General features: G+C 40.8%; 1 protein-coding gene across 4 annotated transcripts in view; it reads right to left on the reverse strand.

Moving 5' to 3' along the window:
• Nucleotides 1-23031, reverse strand: part of slc8a1a (solute carrier family 8 member 1a) — a gene marked incomplete at its 3' end in the record, with an annotated part of 31294 nt that overhangs the window by 4907 nt on the left and 3356 nt on the right. The window contains exons 3-14 of one of the 4 annotated variants that reach the window (XM_080448857.1): nt 18694-18958; nt 17663-17881; nt 17076-17195; nt 15994-16196; nt 14962-15038; nt 14578-14696; nt 14226-14404; nt 12991-13097; nt 2931-2951; nt 1577-1594; nt 976-1044; nt 473-603 (exon numbers count right to left, since the gene is read on the reverse strand). In XM_080448857.1, the coding sequence (XP_080304983.1) occupies nt 473-603; nt 976-1044; nt 1577-1594; nt 2931-2951; nt 12991-13097; nt 14226-14404; nt 14578-14696; nt 14962-15038; nt 15994-16196; nt 17076-17195; nt 17663-17881; nt 18694-18958 (1528 nt within the window). Of the gene's footprint in view, nt 1-472; nt 604-975; nt 1045-1570; nt 1595-2930; nt 2952-12960; nt 13098-14225; nt 14405-14577; nt 14697-14961; nt 15039-15993; nt 16197-17075; nt 17196-17662; nt 17930-18693; nt 18959-23031 lie in introns of all 4 variants that reach the window. The other 3 variants (XM_080448856.1, XM_080448858.1, XM_080448855.1) reach the window with 3 other exon arrangements.

The following is a 23031-nucleotide window of genomic DNA, read 5'->3' on the forward strand; positions in this document are numbered from 1 at the left end:
TAGTTGTTTTGTCTATTAATGTGGAGATAGTTGTTTTGTCTATTAATGTGGAGATAGTTGTTTTGTCTATTAATGTGGAGATAGTTGTTTTGTCCATTAATGTGGAGATAGTTGTTTTGTCTATTAATGTGGAGATAGTTGTTTTGTCTATTAATGTGGAGATAGTTGTTTTGTCTATTAATGTGGAGATAGTTGTTTTGTCTATTAATGTGGAGATAGTTGTTTTGTCAATTAATGTGGAGATAGTTGTTTTGTCAATTAATGTGGAGATAGTTGTTTTGTCAATTAATGTGGAGATAGTTGTTTTGTCAATTAATGTGGAGATAGATGTTTTGTCAATTAATGTGGAGATAGTTGTTTTGTCAATTAATGTGGAGATAGTTGTTTTTTCCATTATATTGTTGCCTGACGGCAACGATATATAATATTATATGGTATTATATAATAATATGATATAATAAAGTAATCCTACCTTGAACTCATAAGACTCCTCTATCACTACCTCCATCTTGCTGTGCTCCCCCAGGGCGGGTCGCCCTAACTCTGCTATCCTCCTCTCCTCCTCCTCCTTCTGGGACAGCACCTCCTCCCCTCCTCTCTCCTCTGAGGACAAAATAATAATAATACTTCACCACTAGTTAACAGCTAGTTCACCACTAGTTAACAGCTAGTTCACCACTAGTTAACAGCTAGTTCTACCACTAGTTAACAGCTAGTTCACCACTAGTTAACAGCTGCTAGTTAACAGCTAGTTCACCACTAGTTAACAGCTAGTTCACCACTAGTTAACAGCTGCTAGTTAACAGCTAGTTCACCACTAGTTAACAGCTAGTTCACCACTAGTTAACAGCTGCTAGTTAGCCCCCCCCCCCCCGTTGACAAAACGCTCCCGGGGGGCACAGCACCAGGTCCAAGCACCGGGCACCACGAAGGGTTAATCCACCCCTGCAGGGTATACGGTACAGAGTATAATACCTGTGATCTTGATGACAGTGGAGGGTGGAGGGTTTTCTCTGCCTTGGATCTTCCTGTAAATGTCTTTACCTACAGACAGACAGACAGACAGACAGACAGACAGACAGACAGACAGACAGACAGACAGACAGGCAGACAGACAGACAGACAGACAGGCAGACAACACAAAGTCAGTCGGGGCAGCATATGTGACACACTATCTAACGTGTGTGTGTGTGTGTGTGTGTGTGTGTGTGTGTGTGTGTGTGTGTGTGTGTGTGTGTGTGTGTGTGTGTGTGTGTGTACGTGTGCGTGCATGCATGCGAGATATTTGTGTTGTTAATATTTGTAGGTTTTTCCAGGGTGGTTATAGTGGTTTGACATTTAAAACAATGTTTTTTTTATAGTGGTTTGACATTTAAAACTATGTTTTTTAATCACTCATTAATATCTTACCATAATATTAATATTAATTAATTAATATGAATTGATCAATATCTTACCATACTGTCTTGTGTCTATTAGGAATTAACAAAGAGCAGCAGTTGATTACAATCCAGATATTATTAGAAAAAGGCTTTTCTTAGCTCATTGTAAAAAATAAAATAAAAAACACACTCACCTGTTTTCACAAATCCACCTAAAAAAGAGACAGAAAGAAAATCAATGAAAATAACTCATCACTGAACAGAACCTGTGTGATAGGGATGCAACTATCCACTATTTAATTAGCCATTATTTGATTGATTACTGTTTCAATCAATCAAATAATCAAGAAACTCCACTCAAGTTGGTATGGTGACTTTATATTTTCAGATACTTGAATGTGTCCTTATATTCATGGTTGTAAATCTGGCGTGAGGCTGAGAAAATGTGCACGAAAATTTGCGTTTTTTGGGCGGATTGTTTTTTTTCGGTTTTTGGCTACTTTATTTCGGTTTTAGGGTCAGGTTTAGGGTTAGGTTAGGGTTATTTTATTTTATTATTATTTTTGCCAGATTTTACTGATTTAATATAAATGAATACAAAATATTTTAACATTTATTTGTATTATTCTAAATGACTTGGGGGGTGAGTAGGAGTAAAACTTTATTTTACCCGCTGGCTGTTTCAAATAATGAGCAGAGCAGAGGAATTGAGCATCATCTACGATTATCAATAGCTACTGTAATGTATAACGAATAGAAGGTTTGGGGCAAATAAATCCTTTAAAATACACGTGTTTATGAGTGCGTGATTTCAAAAGTGGGTTCAGATTCTATTAAAGAAGTATTTATTATTCTAAATTACTTGGGGGGGTCTGGGGGGGGCTCCATTCTGACTTGGGGGGGGGGGGGGGGTCCAATCTGAAGCTAGGGGGAGACGAAACCCCCCCGTCCCCCCCGGGATTGGCGCGCCTGCTTATATTATATTTGTTTCTGTCTGAAAGTTAGGAGGTTTGAACGACTGTTTGAGGATCCATTGGAGTTAGGAGGTTTAGTCAGAAGAGCTTTTTAATACTTTTCATTGGTTACATTTTTAAAACCCACAAACAGACGTAAAGGGTGTTCAATAGCACTGATTTATTTTAATGTGTTTTAGTTGACAATAAAACAAAATGACCTGCACACCGTCTGCACAATAGGAACACTTTTATTTAAGCAACGTTTGGGTCACATAGACCTTCTTCAGGCGCCTGAAGAAGGTCTATGTGACCCAAACGTGCAGACGGCGTGCGGGTCATCTTAATTTATTATCTATGTTGATCCCTGCCTACGCACCCGTCTGCCTACGCACCCGTCTGCCTACGCACCCGTCTGCCTACGCACCCGTCAGCCTACGCACCCGTCTGCCTACGCACCCGTCTGCCTACGCACCCGTCTGCCTACGCACCGTCTCTGAGACGCTCAGGTGTGCATTTTTTTTGTTGTTAAAACATGGAGATTGACAGCAGAGTGATTGACAGCTGTCAGAATGATTGCCATGTGAATTCTTACCAGCTTCCTGAAGCAACACAGCTGATGGAGAGAAGAGAAAAGAGGATAGACATGAAACACACACAGCAGAGGGAATGAAACACACACACCACACAGCAGGGGGCAGCAGAGAGCAGCAGGAACATAACGACGCCAATGGAAAGGCACGACAGTGTGGTTCTCTGACGTCATGTTGCTGTCCTGTTCCGCTCCAACCTATCACGTGTTGAACTAGTCCCATTACCAACCTCTTCCTCTATCACGTGTTGAACTAGTCCCATTACAAACCTCTCCCTCTATCACGTGTTGAACTAGTCCTGTTACCAACCTCTCCCTCTATCACGTGTTGAACTAGTCCCATTACCAACCTCTCCCTCTATCACGTGTTGAACTAGTCCCATTACCAACCTCTCCCTCTATCACGTGTTGAACTAGTCCTGTTACAAGCCTCTCCCTCTATCACGTGTTGAACTAGTCCCATTACCAACCTCTCCCTCTATCACGTGTTGAACTAGTCCCATTACCAACCTCTCCCTCTATCACGTGTTGAACTAGTCCTGTTACAAGCCTCTCCCTCTATCACGTGTTGAACTAGTCCCATTACCAACCTCTCCCTCTATCACGTGTTGAACTAGTCCTGTTACCAACCTCTCCCTCTATCATGTGTTGAACTAGTCCCATTACCAACCTCTTCCTCTATCACGTGTTGAACTAGTCCCATTACCAACCTCTCCCTCTATCACGTGTTGAACTAGTCCCATTACCAACCTCTCCCTCTATCACGTGTTGAACTAGTCCCATTACAAACCTCTCCCTCTATCACGTGTTGAACTAGTCCCGTTACAAACCTCTCCCTCTATCACGTGTTGAACTAGTCCCGTTACAAACCTCTCCCTCTATCACGTGTTGAACTAGTCCCGTTACAAACCTCTCCCTCTATCACGTGTTGAACTAGTCCCATTACCAACCTCTCCCTCTATCACGTGTTGAACTAGTCCCGTTACAAACCTCTCCCTCTATCACGTGTTGAACTAGTCCCGTTACAAACCTCTCCCTCTATCACGTGTTGAACTAGTCCCATTACCAACCTCTCCCTCTATCACGTGTTGAACTAGTCCCATTATGTTGACAGTGATATATATAAATGTATGTGATATATATAAATGTATGTGATATCACAGTGATATATATAAATGTATGTGATATCACAGTGATATATATATATATAAATCACAGTGATATATTTAAATGTATGTGATATCACAGTGATATATATAAATCACAGTGATATATATAAATCACAGTGATATATAAATGTATGTGATATCATAGTTATATATATAAATGTATGTATATCTATCACTGTGATGTCACATACATTTATATATATAAATGTATGTGACATCACAGTGATAGATATACATCACAGTGATATATATGTATAAATGTATGTGATATCATAGTTATATATATAAATGTATGTGATATCACAGTGATATATATAAATCACAGTGATATATATAAATTACAGTGATTATATATATAAATGTATTTGACATCACAGTGATATATATAAATCACAGTGATATATATGTATAAATGTATGTGATATCATAGTTATATATATATAAATCACAGTGATATATATAAATGTATGTGATATCACAGTGATATATATAAATCACAGTGATATATATAAATTACAGTGATTATATATATAAATGTATTTGACATCACAGTGATATATATAAATCACAGTGATATATATGTATAAATGTATGTGACATCACAGTGATATATATAAATCACAGTGATATATATAAATCACAGTGATATATATAAATGTATGTGATATCACAGTGATATATATATATAAATGTGTGTGATATCACAGTGATATATATAAATCAAAGTGATATAAAAGTATGTGATATCACAGTGATATATGTATAAATGTATGTGATATCACAGTGATATATATATAAATGTATGTGATATCACAGTGATATATATATAAATGTATGTGATATCACAGTGATATATATATAAATGTATGTGATATCACAGTGATATATATATAAATCACAGTGATATCATATGCAGACATTCTAGGGCTAGAGCTTTGTAGCTTTACTGCGTTGTACCTTTTGGTGTTCTGCTCATTAAAGGGATAGTTCACCCACTCTTTTTTTCTATCGATAAGTATAATAATAACCCCATAGAGACTTATTATACTATAAGTATAATAATAACCCCATAGAGACTTGAATTCATGGATTTTGTTTAGTTTTTGTCTCATTCCTATAAGACAATAATTTGATTTGATGATCAGCAGACCGGTAGGCAGCGGTTCCTGTCATCAAATTATTCGCTTAGGAATGAGACAAAAACAAGTGTGTGCGTGTGTGTGTGTGTGTGGTGTGTGTGTGCGTGTGTGTGTGTGTGTGTGTGTGTGTGTGTGTGTGTGTGCGTGTGTGTGTGTGTGTGTGTGTGTGCGTGTGCGTGTGCGTGTGTGTACACTGTCAGCAGAGCAAGGAAGTACATTTTTTTGTTAATTTATAACTCCAGACCAACTGTTATGTAACAATAATATAATATATTAGAATACATTAGTGTTACTCGTTAGTGAGGATTCACACCAGACCAGACACCAGGCCAAATATTAATATGTTGTTGTTAATATTATTATTATGATTATTATTAAAGTACTAGTGCTTGGCCCTAACATCCTGACTGTAACATTAAGCTAGACCTCTGTTAGAACCTCACTCTCCACTATAAGGTATATTAGACCTAATAGTAGGTATTTATGTTGTGATTTAGGCTTAAATTAGGTATTATGTTAGAATAGAATATACTAGAAAAGGTGCTCCTCAGAGCACTGCCAGACCCCTAGTGGTTGAAATCTGAAGATCAGAGCACTACGTCACGCTAAGCTTGGCCAATCAAAAGAGGGACAGACCGGGAGGAAAAACGTTGAACCGGGAGGAAAAACGTTGAACCGGGAGGAAAAACGTTGAACCGGGAGGAAAAACGCGTTGAACCGGGAGGAAAAACGCGTTGAACCGGGAGGAAAAACGTTGAACCGGGAGGAAAAGAGGGACAGACCGACAAAGCCTCATGTAGGCCGACCCCCTGGGTCTGGCAACAGTTATATATATATATATATATATTATTTTTTCTCTTTTCTTTTTTTTGGGTGCTGGCAGAGTTCTAGACCGGCGAACGGCAACAGATTATGAACCTGTTTCCTGCACATCGTTAAGCTCCTCCCTCATCCTAAAGCTCCTCCCTCATCCGAAAGCTCCTCCCTGCTGTCAGGTGAGTTTAAATCTCTTCATTCAGTCCGTTTAGTTCAGGAGGGAGATGCTTCTACTGGCTCTACTGAGGCCCCGCCCCTCGCTGACATTCCAGCCAATAGCATTCGTTTTCCGGTTGCTTTTCGGAACAGGAAGTTTCACGATGGTGGATTTTAATTTGCGGAAAAATTGTCGCCAAAACGGGTCTGTAAGAACCGACCCAAACTTCGTCCTTATTTTTTACAGTCTATGGTTGAATGGGAGGAGCTTGGGGCATAGCAGCGGCAGTCATTTTGTGGTTCCACAGTTAGAAAGCCCATACATTTTTCCAATAGAGATTTCCCACAGTATTTATATAATTTTTTTTAAGCCTGGAAGCAAGCCATCCAGACTCCTGGTGAACCATGACCATAAAACATTCCATTCTGTGTCAAAACGCATGTGAAAATCACCCCAAAAAATATGTTATCAAATATGGTATATACTAATTAAATATGCAAATATGGGGGGGGGGGGGAGAAGAAGAAGAAGAAGAAGAAGAAGAAGACGAAGAAGAAGAAGAAGAAGAAGAAGAAGAAGAAGAAGAAGAAGAAGAAGAAGAAGAACGGCAGACATCAGAGTGTGGAAGGTGACAGGAGGTTAAAGGTGAGAGGTCAGAGGTCAATGACCTTTGTGGATCTTCAATCCTGGTTCTTCTAACAGGATGTAGAAACTGTTGAGTCTGTAGTACGAGCCCTGGTCCACAACACGCACTCTGATTGGCTTCCTATGGGGTCAGGTGACATGAAAACATGTGACAGGAAGTAGGAACTACTGAGCACCTGGTCCACCATCCTTAACTTTGATTGGCTTCCTGTGGGGTCAGGTGACAGGAAGCATGAGGTAGGGTCATCTAGTTGTATAAAATACATAGCGTTATATTTCTATACAACTAGATCGGAAAAGACGCGCTGTGATTGGTCACTTTGATAGGCGGTTCGCCTTCCCAAAAATGGCGCCTGCAGAAACAGATGCAACAGAGTCGGAGGAGGCGTCTATCTTTATATGTCTATGGGTTAGAGGAGGCGTCTACCTTTATATGTCTATGGGTTAGAGGAGGCGTCTACCTTTATATGTCTATGGGTTAGGGTGGCAGCAAAGATGATCCATTTAGGAAGATACACCATCCGGGTTGGAGCCACTAGCGGCGACACGGGACACAAATCCTACAAATGGTCTCCTAAGAGGTGCTATGATCTATGTTTACTGGTGCTATAGATCTATGTTTACTGGTGCTATAGATCTATGTTTACTTGTGCTATAGATCTATGTTTACTTGTGCTATAGATCTATATTTACTTGTGCTATAGATCTATGTTTACTGGTGCTATAGATCTATGTTTACTGGTGCTATAGATCTATGTTTACTGGTGCTATAGATCTATGTTTACTGGTGTTATAGATCTATGTTTACTGGTGCTATAGATCTATGTTTACTGGTGTTATAGATCTATGTTTACTGGTGCTATAGATCTATGTTTACTGGTGCTAAAGATCTATGTTTACTGGTGCTATAGATCTATTTTTACTGGTGCTATAGATCTATGTTTACTGGTTCTATAGATCTATATTTACTGGTTTTATAGATCTATGTTTACTGGTGCTATAGATCTGTATTTACTGGTGCTATAGATCTATGTTTACTGGTGCTATAGATCTATGTTTACTGGTGCTATAGATCTATTTTTACTGGTGCTATAGATCTATGTTTACTTGTGCTATAGATCTATGTTTACTGGTGCTATAGATCTATGTTTACTGGTGCTATAGATCTATGTTTACTGGTGCTATAGATCTATGTTTACTGGTGTTATAGATCTATGTTTACTGGTGCTATAGATCTATATTTACTGGTGCTATAGATCTATATTTACTGGTGCTATAGATCTATGTTTACTGGTGTTATAGATCTATGTTTACTGGTGCTATAGATCTATGTTTACTGGTGCTATAGATCTATGTTTACTGGTGCTATAGATCTATGTTTACTGGTGCTATAGATCTATGTTTACTGGTGCTATAGATCTATGTGTTGCTGGGACAGAGAAAGGTTGATAATAAAGTTGATTTTCTCCTGATTTGTCACTGTGAAAAAAGGCCATTTTAGTTTGAAAATCTCTGGAATATCGTGTGTCTCGGGTCCAATATTTAGTTCAGTGACCATGGAGCTAAAGAATGGTTCAGAGGCCGTGTTAATAGACTCATAATAATAATACTAATAATAATGGTTCAGAAGCTGTGTTAATAGACTCATAATAATAATAATAATAATAATAATAATAATAATAATGGTTCAGAAGCTGTGTTAATAGACTCATAATAATAATAATAATAATAATAATAATAATAATAATAATAATAATAATAATAATAATGGTTCAGAAGCTGTGTTAATAGACTCATAATAATAATAATAATAATAATAATAATAATAATAATAATAATAATAATGGTTCAGAAGCTGTGTTAATAGACTCATAATAATAATAATAATAATAATAATAATAATAATAATAATAATAATGGTTCAGAAGCTGTGTTAATAGACTCATAATAATAATAATAATAATAATAATAATAATAATAATAATAATAATAATGGTTCAGAAGCTGTGTTAATAGACTCATAATAATAATAATAATAATAATACTAATAATAATATTAATGGTTCAGAAGCTGTGTTCACGTTCACTCTTCCATTGGAATCAATAGACTCCAACCTGCTTCCTGTTTCCTAAAAAGGCTCCACCTACGTCACACAGATACAGGAAGTCAACCGGAGATTGCATGTCTTGCTAGTTTGGTCTTGAGTGGCAGTCACCGTGGTTACAGGGATCAGGGGGCGGAGTCACGGAGAAGGTCATTCTAACGACATTAGAGTAAAATTAATTAAAATGTTCATCTTGTTATGAAACCACATACGGTGTGTAATAGAGTTGTTCATTTTAGTAGTGTTTTTGGCGACACCTTCTGGTAGCTCCGTTATAATTACAGCGTCTGTCTATCAGTGTTCATTTTGTCGACTAAAACTATAACGATGTTAAAGGTTAACATGTAGGTTAACTAGCTTTGTTCTCTGACGAAAACTAAATAAAACTAAGCTATGATGATGGAGGAGAGATCCAGTAGAACTAAGACTAGTGGAGAAGAGATCCAGTAGAACTAAGACTAGAGGAGAAGAGATCCAGTAGAACTAAGACTAGAGGAGAAGAGATTCAGTAGAACTAAGACTAGTGGAGAAGAGATCCAGTAGAACTAAGACTAGTGGAGAAGAGATCCAGTAGAACTAAGACTAGAGGAGAAGAGATCCAGTAGAACTAAGACTAGTGGAGAAGAGATCCAGTAGAACTAAGACTAGTGGAGAAGAGATCCAGTAGAACTAAGACTAGAGGAGAAGAGATCCAGTAGAACTAAGACTAGAGGAGAAGAGATCCAGTAGAACTAAGACTAGTGGAGAAGAGATCCAGTAGAACTAAGACTAGTGGAGATGAGATCCAGTAGAACTAAGACTAGTGGAAAAGAGATCCAGTAGAACTAAGACTAGTGGAGAAGAGATCCAGTAGAACTAAGACTAGTGGAGAAGAGATCCAGTAGAACTAAGACTAGAGGAGAAGAGATCCAGTAGAACTAAGACTAGTGGAGAAGAGATCCAGTAGAACTAAGACTAGAGGAGAAGAGATCCAGTAGAACTAAGACTAGAGGAGAAGAGATCCAGTAGAACTAAGACTCGTGGAGAAGAGATCCAGTAGAACTAAGACTAGAGGAGAAGAGATCCAGTGGAACTAAGACTAGTGGAGAAGAGATCCAGTAGAACTAAGACTAGTGGAGAAGAGATCCAGTAGAACTAAGACTAGAGGAGAAGAGATCCAGTGGAACTAAGACTAGAGGAGAAGAGATCCAGTAGAACTAAGACTAGTGGAGAAGAGATCCAGTAGAACTAAGACTAGAGGAGAAGAGATCCAGTAGAACTAAGACTAGAGGAGAAGAGATCCAGTGGAACTAAGACTAGTGGAGAAGAGATCCAGTAGAACTAAGACTAGTGGAGAAGAGATCCAGTAGAACTAAGACTAGAGGAGAAGAGATCCAGTGGAACTAAGACTAGAGGAGAAGAGATCCAGTAGAACTAAGACTAGAGGAGAAGAGATCCAGTAGAACTAAGACTAGTGGAGAAGAGATCCAGTAGAACTAAGACTAGAGGAGAAGAGATCCAGTGGAACTAAGACTAGTGGAGAAGAGATCCAGTAGAACTAAGACTAGTGGAGAAGAGATCCAGTAGAACTAAGACTAGAGGAGAAGAGATCCAGTGGAACTAAGACTAGAGGAGAAGAGATCCAGTAGAAATAAGACTAGTGGAGAAGAGATCCAGTAGAACTAAGACTAGAGGAGAAGAGATCCAGTAGAACTAAGACTAGAGGAGAAGAGATCCAGTAGAACTAAGACTAGTGGAGAAGAGATCCAGTAGAACTAAGACTAGTGGAGAAGAGATCCAGTAGAACTAAGACTAGAGGAGAAGAGATCCAGTAGAACTAAGACTAGAGGAGAAGAGATCCAGTAGAACTAAGACTAGAGGAGAAGAGATCCAGTAGAACTAAGACTAGTGGAGAAGAGATCCAGTAGAACTAAGACTAGAGGAGAAGAGATCCAGTGGAACTAAGACTAGAGGAGAAGAGATCCAGTAGAACTAAGACTAGAGGAGAAGAGATCCAGTAGAACTAAGACTAGTGGAGAAGAGATCCAGTAGAACTAAGACTAGAGGAGAAGAGATCCAGTGGAACTAAGACTAGTGGAGAAGAGATCCAGTAGAACTAAGACTAGTGGAGAAGAGATCCAGTAGAACTAAGACTAGAGGAGAAGAGATCCAGTGGAACTAAGACTAGAGGAGAAGAGATCCAGTAGAACTAAGACTAGTGGAGAAGAGATCCAGTAGAACTAAGACTAGAGGAGAAGAGATCCAGTAGAACTAAGACTAGTGGAGAAGAGATCCAGTAGAACTAAGACTAGTGGAGAAGAGATCCAGTAGAACTAAGACTAGAGGAGAAGAGATCCAGTAGAACTAAGACTAGAGGAGAAGAGATCCAGTAGAACTAAGACTAGTGGAGAAGAGATCCAGTAGAACTAAGACTAGAGGAGAAGAGATCCAGTAGAACTAAGACTAGAGGAGAAGAGATCCAGTAGAACTAAGACTAGTGGAGAAGAGATCCAGTAGAACTAAGACTAGTGGAGAAGAGATCCAGTAGAACTAAGACTAGAGGAGAAGAGATCCAGTGGAACTAAGACTAGAGGAGAAGAGATCCAGTAGAACTAAGACTAGTGGAGAAGAGATCCAGTAGAACTAAGACTAGAGGAGAAGAGATCCAGTAGAACTAAGACTAGAGGAGAAGAGATCCAGTAGAACTAAGACTAGTGGAGAAGAGATCCAGTGGAACAAAAAGTAATTCCATGCTTAGTTGCACACAGGTGTTGTGCTCCATAAAAGCAGATCTACAAGCTCACAACGTCGTACACAGCTAAGAATAAATCGGTATAAGATGCCATCAAGGCACCGCCAAAATACATTTTAAGCGACTAAATCATAGTCTAAATCGATATTTAGTCAACTAAAACTAGACTAAAACATTTCAGATGACTAAAATATGACTAAAAGATTTCAGATTACTAAAATATGACTAAATGGATTTTTATTCAAAAGACTAATGACTGTCAACATTAACACTGCTGTGACGGCCTCCCACTCTGTCCACCAGCTAGTGTGTTGTGGACGCCTGGTAGGTGGAGCTGGGAGGCCATCAGCTCTGATGTGGAGCACCTGAGCTTATAGAGCATCGCAGTTCCCGCCCCTTCCGGGATCCACCGCAAAATACTCAATGCATTTTTCCCATTGACATTTCCAAAAATATTTATATCAATTAATTTAAGCCTAGAATCAAGCCATCCAGGGTCCTGGTGAATCATGACCATAAAACGTTTGATTCTGTGATTATTATTTTTTTGAAAACGGCAAAACAAAGGGTATTTATTAAATATAGTATATCATATAATTAAATATAAAATTAAAAAAATCACAGAAAAAAACGTTTTATGGTCATGATTCACCAGGACCCTGGATGGCTTGATTCTAGGCTTAAATTAATTGATATAAATATTTTTGGAAATGTCAATGGGAAAAATGCATTGAGTTTTTCCTTCCGGCACCAGGAAGTGGGCGGGAACTGCGATGCTCTATTGCTCTGAGGGCTTTAAAAGCAGTCCTCTTCCTGTCAGCTTCTCTTTCTTCTCTCTTTCCCAGGTTGTTTGTTAATCTATTGCTCTGAGGGCTTTAAAAGCAGTCCTCTTCCTGTCAGATCCTCTCTCTCCAGGTTGTTTGTTAATCTGTCTTGGTTTACACCATGCAGCATTCACACTGCTAATACACTGCCTTCACACTGATGCTCATTCATAATTACTGACATGTTATGTTGTTGTTTATTTAGTTATCTTTAAACATAGACATTTTATATACTTTAACCCTGAGTCATGTTGTAACACTGCTAACATGAATGTGTTACACTGTGACTTTAAATACGTTAAGATGAATAAAGAATAGGAATAAAATAAAAGTCAATGGAATGACCTTCTCCCTTCTACCACCTTGAGGTCAGAAAGGTCACAGGGGTCAGTAGGTGTTTGGTTTAGGGGGCGGGGTTATGAGGTGAGAGGAGGGGAGGGGCTGCACGGGGGGAGGGGGGAGGGGCCAAGACCACACCTTTCCTCTCACTCATCTCCACCAATCGCGGCTCTCCAATGTCAACGAAGAAGTTCTTGTTCTTTTCATATTCCTCGTCGTCATTTATATTGATCTGAATGGTTTTACTGTGAACAAATCAATAAGTCATCAATTATATTGATGATCTGAAAAACAAATCAATAAGTAATCAATAGAGTTTCAAATTCCTGACGTTACTCCCGCTACCCCTGGGTCACAGAAGTATTTTTTCTATTGAGGAGGGAGTGACGTCAGGACTTCGGTACTCTGTAAATAATCAATTATATTGATCTGAATGGTTTTCCAGAGAAACAGAAGTTGCAGAAGAAATGTGGACCAGAAACTGTAAAGTGAAACCTGTAAAAAAAACAAATTAAAAAAGGGATGACGTAATGCAATGTTTGATGATGCAATCCTGGCAATGGTGCATTCACACACACACACACACACACACACACACACACACACACACACACACACACACACACACACACACAGATAAGGTAAACAGCTTGGACAATAAAACGGTGTCATGGGTCAAACACAACACAATAATCAACCCAACATATTCTTTTGGAGCGATGTCGTCATGGACTGCCATAAGCAGGTCAGTGTAAATGGGTGAATGTGTGTAAATAGTGAATTCACATTGTAAATGTAAATTGATTGAATACTTTATTAGTCATAAATGTAAACGAGGTACAGTCAGACATTTAGGCTAAAAAGATAACACAAAAAGGTCCTGGGGACATCCATAACCTTTACCTGTAAAGTCATGTTTTTCCCCTAATTGTGGTGCCTGATCTTCCTCTTTGTCTCCACTGAATTGCAAATGTCCCACTTTCTCCATAACGAGGCTTGGACTTCCCCCTGACTTTCCCACTGAAGTGCCAACAGCAGCCTTTGGAATAGTCAGATTTATTAGAAGAAGCAACATTTCGGTCATCAGTGACCGAAACGTTGCTTCTTCTAATAAATCTGCTCTTGTAGCGGGCGGTTCGGCAGTGTACGGAGTATTTCTTTTTATTATTGATGTGCATGTGTTTGCCGACGCGCCTGCTTTCAACGTTTTTATTCTAGGTGTGATTTTAAAAGAATGTGAGATGTACCATCTGTAGTAAACTAGAGGTTCGGGGCGATGCACGCTCCTCCCGTCTATCCGCTGTGCGGGGCTTTGTGTTTGTTGGTCCCTCTGTATCCCTCTCTCTGTGTCCGTGTCGCTGTACTGTACTTACTGTATCTCATCGTTGTGGAACTCCAGGACTCCGTGTGTGTCCTCAAAGTCCTCCCCTCCCCCCCGGGCCGTTCCCTCCTGGGTCTTAAAGGGAACCAGAACCATGCCGCGCGCTCCTGACGTCCGCACCACGTTCACCTCCATCACACCCACGCTCTCACTCACCGTCACCACCGGATCCTAGGAAACAAGGTGATTGGTTAACAAGGTTACCTGGAAGGTGATTGGTTAACAAGGTTATTTGGAAGGTGATTGGTTAACAAGGTTACCTGGAAGGTGATTGGTTAACGAGGTTACCTGGAGGGTGATTGGTTAACGAGGTTACCTAGAAGGTGATTGGTTTACGAGGTTACCTGGAAGGAGAAGATGCCGGCGTGGTCGTCATCAAAGATGGTAACCGTGGCGCTGCATGGCAGGCCAAGCCCCGCCCCCCCGTCATCCAGGCGGTTACCACGGTGACCGTTGGACAGGGCTGATGATGTCACCATCATGTAATAGAAGACAGCGATTAATTGCCACAAAGATAATGGTGATAAACGATTTAATTGGAACATAATTATGAATTAAAAAAAATCTGTTTGCCTGTTCTAGACAAATAACTTTGACAAAGAAATGAGTGACAATGACCGCGACCAATTATCCACATAAATAATGTACTAAAGCAGGAGACGTATATAATAATTTTTCAAAAATAGTAACAACAACAACAACAAAAAGCTGACCTATGTGAGCGTGACAGATGACCTGGACGTTGCTCAGGTGAACCAGGAAGTGTTCGTCTTCCTCGAAGATGTCGTCATCGATAATGTCGATCCTGTTCAAGACGAGGCAACTTAATTTATTCAAGTGTTCAAAAACAAACAAACAAACAAAGCCCAAAAGCAGCGTCTAGGTCGCATGATCACACACACACACACATGGGGTCAAAATGTGTTACACCTCTTATAATCTCTCAAGAACAGATTCTGCTCTCCGCTTGAATCTGTCGGGGGGGTTCGTCATAACGTGTACGCACTGACCTACAAGTGGGCGTGCCTTCAGATCAGGAAGCAGGCCGCGCTTTACCCAATCAAATGTAGTGGGCGGGATTTACGTGTCTGCTCTCGCTTCCCACTGAAAACGAACCGAAACTCATTTAACAATAGCGTCCTCGGAGCAGACAAAACCACAGAAAGATATTCACATTTTAACTTGCTCTTTCATCATAGAAACAAGTGGGCTTATAACCAAAACCATCCATGTTCTCTGGGAGAAGTGGTGTTGGTGTTCCGTGTAGAAATATTGTTAGTGGGAATTAACACATAAGCGCACCACCGGAAGTGGAGCACTGAGGGCAGACCAAAACCCCGGTGTCCTTGCGCACGGGTGCTTCATTTAGCTTCCCCCAGAGCTAAGTGAAAGAGTAAAAAACAGCAGAGGGCGCTGTTTTTCCTTTTTATTTGGTGATGGGTTCCCAGATTTTACCTCTTATAACCCCTGTATACAAAACAAAGTGACTAAAGCATGTTCAGTAAAATAATAATAATAATAATAATAATAATAATAATAATAATAATAATAAGGGTAATAGTAATAATAATAATAATAATAATAATAATAATATTAAGGGTAATAATAATAATAATAATAATAATAATAATAATAATAATGATAAGTGTAATAATAATAATAATAATAATAATATTAAGGGTAATAATAATAATAATAATAATAATAATAATGATAAGGGTAATAATAATAATAATAGTGATAATAACAATAATAATGACCTGATCTCCTTGTCGGTTTCTCCGGGCAGGAAGATCACGGTTCCCTCGGTGAAGCGGTAGTCCGATCCTGCGTTGGCCGTTCCGTCCTCTGTGCGGTAGTCCACCGACACCGTGGCGTTCAGGTCTCCGCCCCGACGCACCACGTTCAGCCGCACCGAACCACAGTTCTCCAAACACTGGTACGACCCGGGGTCCAAAAACACCTGGAAGAAGAACTACAATGTCACCACTTTATATCTGGAAGAAGAACTACAATGTAACCACTGTATACCTGGAAGAAGAACTACAATGTAACCACTGTATACCTGGAAGAAGAACTACAATGTAACCACTGTATACCTGGAAGAAGAACTACAATGTAACCACTGTATACCTGGAAGAAGAACTACAATGTAACCACTTTATACCTGGAAGAAGAACTACAATGTAACCACTGTATACCTGGAAGAAGAACTACAATGTAACCACTGTATACCTGGAAGAAGAACTACAATGTAACCACTTTATACCTGGAAGAAGAACTACAATGTAACCACTTTATACCTGGAAGAAGAACTACAATGTAACCACTTTATACCTGGAAGAAGAACTACAATGTAACCACTGTATACCTGGAAGTAGAACCATAATGTAACCACTGTATACCTGGAAGTAGAACCATAATGTAACCACTGTATACCTGGAAGTAGAACCATAATGTAACCACTGTATACCTGGAAGTAGAACCATAATGTAACAGCTTTTCATGTAGCGCACACACTTGGACTCGATATTTACGGAATATTTAAAACATGGTGTGGCGGGCGCTCGGGTGGCGTAGCGGTAAAGTTCCTGCCCACCACCACAGAGGTTGTGGGTTCGAATCCACCGCGGTGCATCCGGCTTTGTCGAGTGTCAAAGTATAAGAACACAATTGGCTCGTGTTCGGGGGAGGGAAGACAGACAGACAGACAGACAGACAGACAGACAGACAGACAGACAGACAGACAGACAGACAGACAGACAGACAGACAGACAGACAGACAGACAGACAGACAGACAGACAGACAGACAGACAGACAGACAGACAGACAGACAGGTACCTTGGTGGATAGGTGCTCGTTGGTGACCTCTGAACAGACGTGGTTGCTCTGTGCTCGTCTAGCCTGGTCTGCAGCGTGCTTCTTCAGGATGTTTCCTGCTCCCGTCATCATCCTGGTCGCCTGGCAACCACACACACACACACACACACACACACACACACACACACACACACACACACACACACACACACACACACACACACACACACACACACACACACACACACACACACACACACATACAGTGTAGGCTTGTAGATCTGCTATTTTAGCTATTTGTTCATTTTTAAACAATATTTTGTACATAAGTAGATTGTTGGAATTTGGGGGGGAAAATGTTGACTATATTACATATTATATTATAACAACAACAACAGCAATACAGGGGCCAATATGCACACTAAGCCATAGAAATATAGAACTTGAGAGAAAGAAGACATGCAATTAACAAAATGTGTTAATTGCATGGTCTTCTTTCTCAATAATAATAATAATAATAGTAATGGTTATAATAATAATTGTAATAATAATAATAATAATAATAATAATAGTAATAGATGTAATAATAGTAATAATAATAATAATACCTGACAGCGGTAGAAGGCTCTGCTCTTCTGCTGCTGGCTCAGTAACTGGTAGTTCACCATCTCTAGAAGCTGTTCTGTGTCTTTCTCTGGATGCTTGAGTTTCAGCTCCTTCAGAATGCCGGCCGTCTCCCTCCTCAACTCCTCCTCATCCTCCTCCTCCTCCTCCTCTGCCTTCTCCTCCTCTCCCCTCTCCTCCATCCTCATCCCTCCATCCAGCTCCTCTCTCCTCCTCTTCCCATCAATCATCTCCAGCTCTTTGGACGAGATCTGTGGAAAAAACGCCCAAAATATATATACTATATATATATACTATATATATATATATATACTATATACTATATACTATATACTATATACTATATATATATACTATACCTATCTACACCTATCTCTACTATACCTATAACACCCGACAAAGACTCACCTCTTCAGACTCCACCTCAACCTTGACCTCTAGCCTTGACCACCATGCAGATGTATTCAAATGTTAAAATGTAATGTAGATATTATGTTATTTAGACTGATCCTAGTTTACTGAGACACTACACTTTCTCTGTATTCTATGATCCTATAGTTTACTGAGACACTACACTGTCTCTGTATTCTATGATCCTATAGTTTACTGAGACACTACACTGTCTCTGTATTCTATGATCCTATAGTTTACTGAGACACTACACTGTCTCTGTATTCTATGATCCTATAGTTTACTGAGACACTACACTGTCTCTGTATTCTATGATCCTATAGTTTACTGAGACACTACACTGTCTCTGTATTCTATGATCCTATAGTTTACTGAGACACTACACTGTCTCTGTATTCTATGATCCTATAGTTTACTGAGACACTACACTGTCTCTGTATTCTATGATCCTATAGTTTACTGAGACACTACACTGTCTCTGTATTCTATGATCCTATAGTTTACTGAGACACTACACTGTCTCTCTGTATTCTATGTATGTGTTTACCTTGTTTACTTGAAGTCACTCTGGATAAAGAGCATCTGATAAATGAATACATTGTACATAGTAAATGTTAAACTGTACCTCAGGCTCCCCCTCGACCTCTATGATGATGCCCTTCCTCTTGCCGGCGCGGTAGCGCTTGTAGACGTACTTGTAGAAGAGCAGGCGGCGGTCGGCCACGTAGGCGAAGCCCACGCACAGCGGGAAGAACATCAGCGTCAGAAGCCCCTCCCACACTTCCACCTCGGAGGGCGAGATGACGGCCAGGATGAGGTAGAGCCACGTGTACGCCAGGATGCTCCACGATGCCGTCACAAAGAACACCCTGAGGAGGACGACAACGAGAACAACCTGAGGTAAAACAATGACACAAAGAACAACCTGAGGTACGACTATGACACAAAGAACAACCTGAGGTAAAACAATGACACAAAGAACAACCTGAGGTACGACTATGACACAAAGAACAACCTGAGGTACGACTATGACACAAAGAACAACCTGAGGTAAAACAATGACACAAAGAACAACCTGAGGTAAAACAATGACACAAAGAATAACCTGAGGTAAAACAATGACACAAAGAACAACCTGAGGTACGACTATGACACAAAGAACAACCTGAGGTAAAACAATTACACAAAGAACAACCTGAGGTAAAACAATGACACAAAGAATAACCTGAGGTAAAACAATGACACATAGAACAACTTGAGGTAAAACAATGACACAAAGAACAACCTGAGGTAAAACAATGACACATAGAACAACTTGAGGTAAAACAATGACACAAAGAACAACCTGAGGTACGACTATGACACAAAGAACAACCTGAGGTAAAACAATGACACAAAGAACAACCTGAGGTAAAACAATGACACAAAGAACAACCTGAGGTACGACTATGACACAAAGAACAACCTGAGGTAAAACAATTACACAAAGAACAACCTGAGGTAAAACAATGACACAAAGAACAACCTGAGGTACTACAATGACACAAAGAACAACCTGAGGTAAAACAATGACAACGAGAACAACCTGAGGTAAAACAATGACAACGAGAACAACCTGAGGTAAAACAATGACACAAAGAACAACCTGAGGTAAAACAATGACACAAAGAACAACCTGAGGTACGACTATGACACAAAGAACAACCTGAGGTAAAACAATGACACAAAGAACAACCTGAGGTAAAACAATGACACAAAGAACAACCTGAGGTACGACTATGACACAAAGAACAACCTGAGGTAAAACAATGAGACAAAGAACAACCTGAGGTAAAACAATGACACAAAGAACAACCTGAGGTACTACAATGACGCAAAGAACAACCTGAGGTAAAACAACGACAACGAGAACAACCTGAGGTAAAACAATGACACAAAGAACAACCTGAGGTAAAACAATGACACAAAGAACAACCTGAGGTAAAACAATGACACAAAGAACAACCTGAGGTAAAACAATGACACAAAAAACAACCTGAGGTAAAACAATGACACAAAGAACAACCTGAGGTAAAACAATGACACAAAGAACAACTTGAGGTAAAACAATGACACAAAGAACAACCTGAGGTAAAACAATGACACAAAGAACAACCTGAGGTAAAACAATGACACAAAGAACAACCTGAGGTAAAACAATGACACAAAGAACAACCTGAGGTAAAACAATGACACAAAGAACAACCTGAGGTAAAACAATGACACAAAGAACAACCTGAGGTACGACTATGACACAAAGAACAACCTGAGGTAAAACAATGACACAAAGAACAACCTGAGGTAAAACAATGACAACGAGAACAACCTGAGGTAAAACAAGGACTCAAAGAACAACCTGAGGTACTACAATGACACAAAGAACAACCTGACTGGGGGATGTTTAAGAACGCCGCTGGGAATAACATCAACGAACTCTCAGACTCAGTCACTGGCTTTATCAGTAAGTGCATAGATGACATAGTCCCAAAAAAGACAGTTCGGATCTATCCCAATCAGAAACCATGGATGGACAGCGGAGTACGTGCACATCTGCATGAACGGGATGCTGGTTTCAAATCTGGCGACGTGGAAACGCGCAGCACGACACGCGCGGCCCTAAACAGCTGTTCGTGGACTACAGCTCAGCATTCAACACCATTGTCCCAGCAATACTTGACAAAAAGCTCAGAGACCTAGGGCTACACCCAAGCATGTGCGACTGGATACAGGACTTCTTGTCCAACCGACATCAGGTGGTGAGAATGGGCAGCATCACATCCGACCCCCTGACCCTCAACACCGGAGCACCCCAGGGATGCGTGCTGAGCCCTCTCCTCTATTCCCTGTACACGTATGACTGCATAGCCACACATGTCTCCAACACCATCATAAAGTACGCGGACGACACGACAGTGATAGGCCGAATCGTCAACAACGACGAGTCTGACTAAAGAGAGGAGATCAACTCACTGGCACTCTGGTGCCGGGAGAACAACCTCGCTCTTAACGTCGACAAGACCAAAGAACTGATCGTGGACTTCAGGAGGCCGCGGAGAGGCCATGCGCCCATCCTCATCGACGGTGCTGTAGTGGAAAGGGTCAGCGAGTTCAAGTTCCTCGGAGTACACATCGAGGAGGACCTCAAATGGGAGACGCACACCACACACGTGAGGAAAAAGGCTCAGCAGCGACTGTACTGGCTCCGCCGCCTGAAGAAGCTCGGAGTAGGACATCGCATCCTCAGGCTGTATTACAACAGTTCTGTTGAAGGCATCCTAACAGGCTGTGTCACGGCCTGTTACGGGAACTGCACTGCCCGAGAAAAGATCAGCCTACAGCGAGTAGTGCGATCGGCAGAGCGGATAATGGGAGACGAGCTCCCAGCACTCCAGGAACTGTACAAAAAGCGGTGCGTGGTCAAAGCCAAGCGCATCATCAAGGACAAGCACCACCCAAGTCACAAACTGTTCAAACCCCTACAACGACCGCGACCGGGCAAGGGGCTCTACCGCAGTATCAAGAGTTCCACCACCAGGTTCTGGTGCAGTTTTTTTTAATTTATTTTTTTATAATTTTTGTCCCACGATTTTGTAACCCATATTTTTTTCACCCAGTGCCAATTGCCTATGTAATCCTGGGCGCTACTCTCCCTCTGCCAGCCTAGGGAGAGCCCAAGCTGAAGCTCATGCCTCCTTCAATGCATGAGGAGCAAGCAGGCCGCTTCTTATCACCCGACAGGGGGGAGGTTCCCTGGTTAGACGTAGCGCGTGGAAGGAACACGTTATTCCAACCAGTTCCTTTCCCCTCCATCAGGAGCCCTGGCTGACCAGGGGGAGGCAGTATAGTGACCAGGATTACTGCATGTTTTTGTGAAGGTATTAACTACCCTAGGAGACACGGGGAGAACATGCAAACTCCACACAGAAAGGCCCTTTCACCAACCCCACCTAGGGTATGGGCACTGATGACGCGGAGGAGAGAACACGCCCCCAGCGCCCACAGCGTCCCCGGCGGGAATTGAACCCAGGACCTTCTAGCTGTGAGGCGACAGCGCTACCGACTGCGCCACCGTGCCCCCCCCCGTGGTGCAGTTTTAATCCGGCTGTTGTCAGAATGCTGAATGAGGCATAAGCCTTGTTCAGCAGCCTGACAACAGGCGGCACTGTCCAGCTGGTCGCAGACTTTTTCTGTCCAGCTGGTCGCAGACTTTTTCTGGCTCTTCCTGAACACACCTGTGGATTATACCAGGGACAAATGACTTGGACTTAGCCCCCCCTCGGACATACCTGTGGACTACACCAGGTACAAATGACTTTTTGTTGCACTCCCTCATGGAGCTTCTTGCGGATTATACTAGGGTCAGTCCACCCTAGATGGACACGCATTGACCTTTTGCACCTTAATCCCATGTATAACGCACTGACTTTTTTTTGTCTTTTTATTGTGCTTTTTTTTCTCTAAGCACCTTAACGTCCATAAGTATATCATGCACAGTATAAGTATATATCATGCACAGTATACATACATTGCTGCTATGCTCAGGCACCTTAGTTTTTATTATCTCAGGTACTTTGTAAATATGTAGATAACTTGTCTGGCCTTCTGTTGTTCTCTTGTTTTGATCTCCTTCCCACTTGCCCCCCACCCCTCTTCTTCTCCCCCCCACCCCTCTTCTTTCTATGGAATTAACGTTGCGATGCGAATGATGTACAAAAACGAATTTCACCCACTTTTTTACCTTGTAAACCTGTGATGTGACAATAACACTGATTCTGACAACCAGATGTAAAACAATGACACAAAGAACAACCTGAGGTAAAACAATGACACAAAGAACAACCTGAGGTACTACAATGACACAAAGAACAACCTGAGGTAAAACAATGACACAAAGAACAACCTG

This window comes from Gymnoscopelus braueri (genome assembly GCF_963280865.1).
Source record: "Gymnoscopelus braueri genome assembly, chromosome: 2".
Taxonomy (NCBI): domain Eukaryota; kingdom Metazoa; phylum Chordata; class Actinopteri; order Myctophiformes; family Myctophidae; genus Gymnoscopelus; species Gymnoscopelus braueri.